The 9,039-nt window shown below is 40.3% G+C and overlaps 1 protein-coding gene and 1 pseudogene across 1 annotated transcript; one reads left to right on the forward strand and one right to left on the reverse strand.

The window, feature by feature from the left end:
- Positions 1-728: 728 nt before the first annotated feature.
- Positions 729-3,124, reverse strand: LOC132141625 (histone H2A.V). Its single transcript, XM_059551311.1, has 5 exons — positions 2,969-3,124; positions 1,678-1,755; positions 1,446-1,559; positions 1,242-1,371; positions 729-1,145 (listed from the first exon to the last, which is right to left on the reverse strand). Exons 1-5 carry the CDS (start codon positions 2,969-2,971, stop codon positions 1,084-1,086), a joined length of 387 nt encoding a protein of 128 aa, XP_059407294.1. The 5' UTR covers positions 2,972-3,124; the 3' UTR covers positions 729-1,083.
- Positions 3,125-6,900: 3,776 nt separating this feature from the next.
- LOC132140534 (transcriptional activator protein Pur-beta-like) lies at positions 6,901-8,177 on the forward strand (annotated as a pseudogene).
- The last annotated feature ends 862 nt before the right edge of the window (positions 8,178-9,039 follow it).

Consider the following 9,039-nt stretch of genomic DNA (forward strand, 5'->3'; position numbering starts at 1 on the left):
TGCATCTGTATAAATGATTTTGTTTGTGATGCTACAAAGACCTTTAAACATTCATTTGGAGAATTTACTGTTAAACGTATTTCATGGTGAAAAATGCTTAAAACAAACCTCGTGCATACACGAACAGCAGTGTTTATTCAAACTTATCTGATTGGAAACATAAGCCTGTGAAGTGCACACACGAGTGACTCCAAATGTCTTTTTAATGCTTAAACACGGCTTACGTGAAATATTAGGGGGGGGGGGGGGGGTTCACACGGAAAAATACTTAAAATAGAAACTCAACTTGACTCGTATATGTGGTCTTTAGCGCCACCCAACGTCCACATTTAAGACATTTTATTACCCCTAAACATTTTATATATATAAAATTACCCATGGCCCAAACCGCGTTCTACATTACTGCGAGTCTGTCTTTTTAATATAATTATCAAACTTAATCACTAAAATCACCTGTTAAACATACTGAACAACCGTAACTGGCTTCATTAATCAGGGTATAAATGATTGAAAAAATAATTTACAAATATTCATAAATCAAAAGTAGTTACTCTAAACACAGATCACACTGACTGTACAAACACAAACCTGGGCTGCGTTTCCTAAAGCATCGCAAGCCTAAACTGATCATCTCAATGGGTTGCGATGCATTTGGGAAACACAGCTCTGGATCAAACACTCAAACATGAAAGACCGAGGAAGACACAAGAAGAGACGAACAGACAGCATTTTCATATAAAATGTTTTTATTTCCATTTTTCTGTATAAAACAGCTTCACAGCTCTGGCCAATTCATCAAACAATTCTGCATTCACAGCAGGAAAGAGCAGACACTTCCTGTTCGTCTCACTCTAAAACACCTGACATTTGGATTGAAGGGGCGGGGCTTCTTTGCCATTCTAGTTTTGGCGATAGAACATTAACGCAAAACTCTAACAAAATCACTTGTGGTTAGCTAGCTAGTACAACAGTAATATTAACTTTAAAAAAAAAAAACGAACGCATGAATGAACGAACAAGCCGATCTGGTCACATCCCAAACGCGAGTCCTTGAGTCCATGTCCACAGCGAGCCCATCGGGAACTACACGGTCTTCTGCTGGCCCTTCTTACCGATCAGGGACTTGTGGATGTGAGGAATCACACCTGCAAGAAGACCGCAAACACACAAGCGCTTAACATCCACATCCATCAACACAGCAGTGTTTACAGTGAGCACAAAGACACTAATCTCCAACACACCTCCGCCAGCGATGGTGGCCTTGATGAGGGAGTCCAGCTCCTCGTCTCCACGGATGGCCAGCTGTAGATGACGAGGAGTGATACGCTTCACCTTCAGATCTTTTGAAGCGTTTCCTGCCAACTCCAAAACCTAGTCAAAGCAAAGATTACTCAGACACCAGATATAATGCATTTTACTAGTGCAGGACACTAGTGTAGTCTTACTTCAGCTGTGAGATACTCGAGGATGGCTGCGCTGTAGACGGCTGCGGTCGCTCCCACACGACCATGGCTTGTAGTGCGGGTCTTCAAGTGCCTGTGGATACGACCCACTGGGAACTACAGATTTAGACATGCATTCCCTTAGACAGCAGCACCTGACATCAATTATTAGACTTAATTTTTTTTTTTAAACTGAATGAAGGACATTTAAACAATCATGAAAACAGATGCTCACCTGAAGTCCGGCCCTTTGTGAGCGAGACACTGCTTTTGCCTTGGCCTTGCCACTGTCTTTACCTGCCTTTCCTCCTGCCTACAAACACAGATCCAATGCAAACACACAGGCATTTCAGTGCACCAAGCATATTAGGAGCAGACACTTATGCTCATTTGTATTTGCATCAGCATACATTTAAAGTATGCTGAAAAATATTAATGCATTAAAAAAAATCTAAATTCAATCTTTAAAGTAGAAAATGCAGCAATATAAAGATTCAGTATTACAAAAATCATCGTTATTTCCAAAAAAAAAAAAACAATTCTAGAATGTAACTTTTCATATATGTAAAAATGTAACAATATAACGGCATAGACAAATTACATAATTATCTATAATCATAGAAAGTAACATTTTTATTAAATTGCATTCTTAGTTTAATTTAGTATATTTAATTTTGATACAATAGCATACGGCGTTTCATTAAGTAAAAAAAGAGAATAGATGTAATATCTTATGATTTCGCGAAAAGTAACATTGCAAACAATTACATCATTTATACAGTACATTTACAGCAAACTTTTTACGATTACGGTTTTACGTGTTAATAAGTATATTTAAGTCAAGTCACTTATTTATATAACGTTAGCCCTTTATACGAAACCGATTGCGTCAAAGCAACTGAACAGAATTAATTAGGAAAACATGGTGTCAATAATGCAAAAAGACAGTTTAGAAACTCCACTTCTCTTGGAAGAGAGAGAATGATTAAAAGAATTGATTGATCCATCAGGAACAGATCCACAACGAAGTAACGACTCGGTTAACGGGGGTAACCTATCTCCCGCTCTTATGACTGCCACGCGAGACTAACGACATACTTCGTCCGTTTCTGACATTAACCTGCACAGACTACACAAACACAGCGCGGTTCTCGTGAGTCGGGGTTTCTGAAGAACTGTGGAGAGAATAAACTGGATCTGAACTGATCCGCTGACGGAGAGAGCTTAGCTTAGCTTTCCTGCTCGAAGAAATCTCACAACAACTGCGACGTATATCAACAAAACAGTCTAATAAACACGATAGATTGCTAATCGTTTAAAATAGAACAATAAACGTCGAGATTAAATAAATATAAATTACAAAAAGGATATTAGCAGCACGAGCTAGCAGCGCGAAATCGAAGCAGCGTTAGCACGAAGCTAGCGGAGAATCTCTAGAAAGACGACAAAAACGCACTAAAACAAAACAAAAGGCATTTACAGTTATATAAAACCAATGTACGATCTAATACTGAAGAACTACATACCATTTCTGCAAAGTATCACTTTGAATGGGATCCGGGGAGGTCTGTGTGAAATCTTTGACTCGAGGAACAATAAACCCGTTCAACAGAGAACGCTTTAGGCGAACCGAGCGATGGAACCAGCCAATCAGAACAAGCGATGTTGATTCGAATTTCAGGAATGCCAATGAGATTTCAGCAGGGATGTGCTTCTACCATCCCCCATCGATGAATGATAACACAGGGGCGTGGCTTGAGTCAAATATACCGAAAACATTCACCTCTGTTTAAAAGTCACAAATGACCTGACAAATAAATTGCAAAAAAAAAAAAAAATATTATTATTACTTAAGAGTGAGCTGAATAATAAAAATAAATAAAAATTCTAATCAAACCCTTTTCGAGGCGAAATCAGGTGATAAAACATTTTCAGTTAATACAAATAAATTGTTTAAATTACTTAAAAAAAATATTATTTCATGTTAAAATATTAAAACTTTTTAAATATTTACATTTTTAACATTTTCGTTTATACAGCTTGATGAAGTCATGGATTAATACACATTTATTTGCACTAAGAGGATCATACTGCCATTGTACCAACAGGCCAGAACAAATTATTAAATATCTGTAAAACATTAAAACAAATTCCTTGCATGTGCAAACATACTTGGCAATAAAGCTCTTTCTGACTTTTGACTTATTTATTATTATGAAAAAAATAAATGGTATGTAGGGACTAGGGAGTATGTATGTGTTTTTTGCCTTGGGAATATTCTGTAGTCTCAGATCTTCGTTTGGCTATACATTTTGTCTGAACTGTGTCAGATTTTGTGTGTGTATTAAAAGTGAAAAAAGTGAAGTGACATTCAGCCAAGTATGGTGACCCATACTCAGAATTTGTGCTCTGCATTTAACCCATCCGAAATGCACACACACAGAGCAGTGAACACACACACACACACTGTGAGCACACACCCGGAGCAGTGGGCATCATTTATGCTGCGGCGCCCGGGGAGCAGTTGGGGGTTCGATGCCTTGCTCAAGGGCACCTAAGTCGTGGTATTGAAGGTGGAGAGAGAACTGTACATGCACTCCCCCCACCCACAATTCCTGCCAGCCCGGGACTCGAACTCACAACCTTTCGATTGGGAGTCCAACTCTCTAACCATTAGGCCACGACTTCCCTTTATTATTATTATTAATTTATTTTTAAACTAAATTTCTAAATTGCATGCATTCCTATGGCAGGTCAAATTGGTAAGCCACAAGGTAAGGGTTTCTTACTGTTTTTACACCCACATAAAGTCCTCAGATCCACAAAATAAATAAAATAAATAAAAATAAATGTGTGTGTGTGTGGGGGGGGGGGGGGTGAGCCATGGTCATATGTGACAAAATAAAATTAAATAAAAAATGCCGGGTTTTTTTTTCTTCTCAAATTCTATACTATGGTCGGGTATAGATTACTCAGGAGGGAATGATTTGTAAAATAAATAAAATTCCAGCTACATAAGTCCTCGAATCTACTAAATATTGTGTCTGTGTGTTCCAAATTCAAGCCACTCAGATGAACTCTCAATGGTTTTGTGTTTCAGGGTCACATAATTTAATGGCTAGAAAGCAGTAAAAAAAAAAAAAAACGGTAGTATATGTGCTGCTGGAAAGACTAAAGTGAAGTGTTATCTGCAATAAAGTGCTTGTGATAGTACGTTATCGACTCCACTGTACTGTCAAAACAATAGGGAGGGATTTACACTTTGACAAACCAACGGGCCAATAGGAGAAGCGAATACATGACTGACACGCCAATCGCCCAATCACAAGATGTTCCTAAAGCGGCGACGTTCCAGAGCTACGGCCCATTCATAGGACGCTCTCTGGTCAAAAGGCAGGATCTGATGAAGCACGGATGGGAAAAAAAAGTAGTGAGGTGAATATGCAGTGGCGCCCCAAGAAAATTCTAACAGGGGTGGCCAGATGAGGCCACAGTAAATCTTGGGGTGGCACACCAAAATAAAGAGAAAATAATTAAGGGTTTCCAATATTGACAAAAAAATGGTATCCCTGGTATTTCTGGGATTTTATCGATAACGATAAATACACAATAATGTCACTTTAATTGTGCTGATATCTTATTTCTAATTGTGCTGACAGATGACTCCTTTTTTTTTTTTTTTTACCTTTACGCCATTTTTTCTAGAAGTGTGCACCATCTTTTAGGTCAAATACTTGCATTTGGGCTGTTACCAAGCAAATGCAATCAGTATCAACAAAAATTATCTTTGCAATGCAGAGAAAACAGAAGCTGCATCTGAAGTGCCATTGAGATGTTTTTACACACTGTTTAATGCAGCTCTGTGCGACATGGTAACGTTAGCCTGCAGTTATAAATTAATAAATAATGTTCTGATATTTTAAAAATAAAACATTGAAAACTGATGTTCGAAATTATTTAAAGAATAAGAAGGTACCGTAAATATGAAATTAAAACCAGCAGTAGGTGGCAGTGAGTCACTGTTAATAAGTGAGTCATTGCGATTGAACCGAATCATTTAAACGGGTGATTTATTCAGGAACGAATCACTGTCATGTTGCTCAGAGACGCAAAACAGTGTTTGGAATGATTTTTGTTTGAACTGTTGTATAAAAGCAATGTCACACTTGTAATTATGCTGACTTTTAGAGAAAAATGTAACTCTTCGTGTGATAATAACTATATGAAATTATATAAACTATATAGATCTATAAATTTTCTGCCCCATATCTTGAAAAATGTGATAATTCTAAATTTCCAGTGAAAGAACGCACTACAAATGCGAATGCGAACCAGTCTAGACGTATGTGCACACACTGTGATTTGTTTGGACGGGGGAGGGCGACGGGGGGAGGACTACTCCGGTGCTGCCAATCTGCGATCTTTTTTGGTGGCTGCAGCATGTGCTGCATTTTTACTTATTTTTCCCCCCACTTCTTAAACTATTACGAATTTACATTCTGCATTTAAATTTATAGTAGGTTACACACTGAAAATCATTCTAGGGGTGGCCACAGGGGTGGCCAGAGTTTATTCAGTGGTGGCCGTGGCCACCCCTGGCCATCCCTTGGGGGCGCCCCTGTGAATATGGCGGATGTGGACAGCGGGAGCGAGCGCGACGGCGGAGGAAGCGGGTTCCATAGGGACCAAGACACCCAAGAGCTGGCATCCAAGCGACTCGACATCCAAAACAAGCTCTTCTATCTGGACGTCAAGCAGAACTCGAAGGGCAGGCTCATCAAGATCGCCGAGCTCGGCGCTGCGGGCTCCAAGAGCCGCCTGACGCTCTCTCTGTCGGTCGCGGCGGAGCTCCGGTATCATCGAGCACTACGCCCAGCACCCCGGAGCAGATAGCGCAGTCCCCCGCGGGAGAGGACGGTGGGCCTAGACGAGTCTTAAAGAGCGAGTACCTCGTGAGAGAGAACCGTAAATACTACCTCGATCCAGGGGCGTAGTTTATGGGGGGGATGGGGGGGAGGTAACCCCCCCAATATTCAAATCCATCAGTTACAACCCCCCAATATTTCAACATGAAAATCACAGTAGATCAAATGAAAAATATAATATGGAAAAATAGAATTCATTTATTTTGTAAAAATAATTTTGTTCCTAATCAAATATGAGTATGTCATAATAAATCAGACAAAAAATACTCCCCCCTCCATTGAACCGATTGGTAACGCCCAACCAATGAGTCGCACTTTCACCAAAACAAGCGAGTGGTGTTTGAATGGGAGAGCACACGGTTAATGTTAACGCCAAAAATGAAGAGAAGCGCTGCACAGCGGACTATATTTAACTGCTGGTCAGAGAGGGATGCAAAAAAAAAAAAATACAGCATGTACTGACAATGAGGTATGAGAATATTGTGTAATAGTTAGTACACACCACATATATTTTAGCTAGCTAATCCATTGCAATGTTTGTATTTAGTACTATGTACTATCAGTATAACAAGTTACCAAAGCAGCTGTCTGTTTTGCTAGTATATTTTTCAATAGTGTCTGTAATTATCAACGACAAGAAAAGTCAGCAGAGGGAGAGGAGGAGCAGGTGATCAGGTAAAGAAGATGCCATTCAATCAATAAAATAAAATAGGAAACAGTATAGAAAAACAGCAGTTTTGTAAAGTTAGGCTATACATTAATGCCTTTAATGTTTTAAAGATCTGTTTCCCTTTAGAAAAAAAAAATAAAATGCATTAAGGTGGAATGTAAAAATCTTAAAATAAATGTCTAAATGTTGTCTCTTTCATATTTGTATATGTTGAATTTGTAATCAGTTAAAGCATGTTGCCAGATAGATAGATAGATAGATAGATAGATAGATAGATAGATAGATAGATAGATAGATAGATAGATAGGAAGAAATAAATTATCCAATAACAATACACATAAAAAAAAAAAATTTGAAAAAAAATAACGGGCAGCATACAACGTTCAACCCCCCCAATGTTCAAACCAAATCTACGCCCTTGCCTCGATCTGAAGGAGAACCAGCGCGGGAGATTCCTGCGGATCCGGCAGACCGTTAACCGCGGAGGAGGAGGAGTTCAATCCGGGCAAACGATCGCTTCTTCCCGCACAGGGTCTCATCGAGTTTCGCGACGGGCTAGCTAAGCTAATCGACGACTAATGTTACGGCGGAGACGAGGAGGACCTGAGCGGCGGAGGACACGCGGAGTTTCCCGAGGGCTCGTCCATAACCGTGGACTCCAAGCGGTTCTTTTTTGACGTGGGCTCCAACAAGTACGGCGTGTTTCTGCGCGTGAGCGAGGTAAAGCCCAGCTACAGAAACTCTATCACCATCCCCTTCAAAGCGTGGAGCATTCTGTCACTACACCGAGGAGATGAAGGAGATCCGGGAACAGCACAGAGAGAACGCGCTCAAGCGGAGAACCGGAGACGAGTCTGAGGGCGACGATCTGGACAACGACTGACCGCCGGAAGAGTCTCGTCGCTGGGCAGCCGCGCAGAGGAGAGCCGCGCTCTGAAGATGGACGCATGGAACAAGAAGATGTTCGACCGAGAAACACTGTAAGAGGATCCTGTGTAAAGCAGTAGAGACGATGTTTGATAGATACACGGATTCTCCCGCTGGATGCTCTCTGTAGGTCTCGTCGTTTTGAAAGTTTGCTTCTTTATAAAGAAAGAAAACAAACACCCTTCTTTCACACAGAGTCTGAGGGATGTTAAAGTGTTAGTGTGTGTGTGTGTGTGTGAACATGTATATAAGACTCAGATCAAACAGGTTTTGGACACAGTACAATACAGTTCAAGCAACAATGTACAAACTGTTAACATGGTGCTATAAAGTCAGGATAGAGCAAATTATCCTGATCGTATGAACTGAATTGGGAATTAGTATTAAGAGCTTTGGGGACGTGACTGGAAACAACACCCAGCTCGGTTTAAATAGTTTATTTATAAAAAATCAAAATATATACATAGAAATATATTTATATAAAGAATCAATTATAAATGCTTCCTGAATGGGCTATTTATCAAATAAAATTTGGATCCAATTATATATAGGGAAATATTTTAAAGACCCCTCTGTCAAGCTCCTGAAGTTTGCAGACGACACTACAGTCATCGGCCTCATCCAGGACGGTGACGAGTCTGCTTACAGACAGGAGGTTGAGCAGCTGGCTGTCTGGTGCAGTCTTAACAACCTGGAGCTGAACACGCTCAAAACAGTGGAGATGATCGTGGACTTTAGGAGAAACCCCCCTGCACTTTCCCCACTCACCATCATGAACAGCACTGTGACTGCAGTGGAGTCATTCAGATTCCTGGGAACCACCATCTCTCAGGACCTGAAGTGGGACAATCACATTGGCTCCATTGTGAAAAAAGCCCAACAAAGGTTGTACTTCCTTCGCCAGCTGAGGAAGTTTAACCTGCCACAGGAGCTGCTGAAACAGTTCTACTCAGCCGTCATTGAGTCAGTCCTGTGTACTTCAATTACTGTCTGGTTTGGTTCAGCTACAAAATCAGATATCAGAAGACTACAGAGAACTGTTCGGACTGCTGAAAGGATTATTGGTGCTCCCCTG

Source organism: Carassius carassius, chromosome 5, assembly GCF_963082965.1.
Source record: "Carassius carassius chromosome 5, fCarCar2.1, whole genome shotgun sequence".
Taxonomy (NCBI): Eukaryota; Metazoa; Chordata; class Actinopteri; order Cypriniformes; family Cyprinidae; genus Carassius; species Carassius carassius.

Excerpts from the sequence above, each read along its gene's own strand:
- LOC132141625 (XM_059551311.1), bottom strand. Across the intron at positions 1,372-1,445 it reads TCGAGTATCTCACAGCTGAA|GTTTTGGAGTTGGCAGGAAA; the intron begins GTAAGACTACAC and ends TGCTTTGACTAG. Across the intron at positions 1,146-1,241 it reads GGCCACCATCGCTGGCGGAG|GTGTGATTCCTCACATCCAC; the intron begins GTGTGTTGGAGA and ends GTCTTCTTGCAG.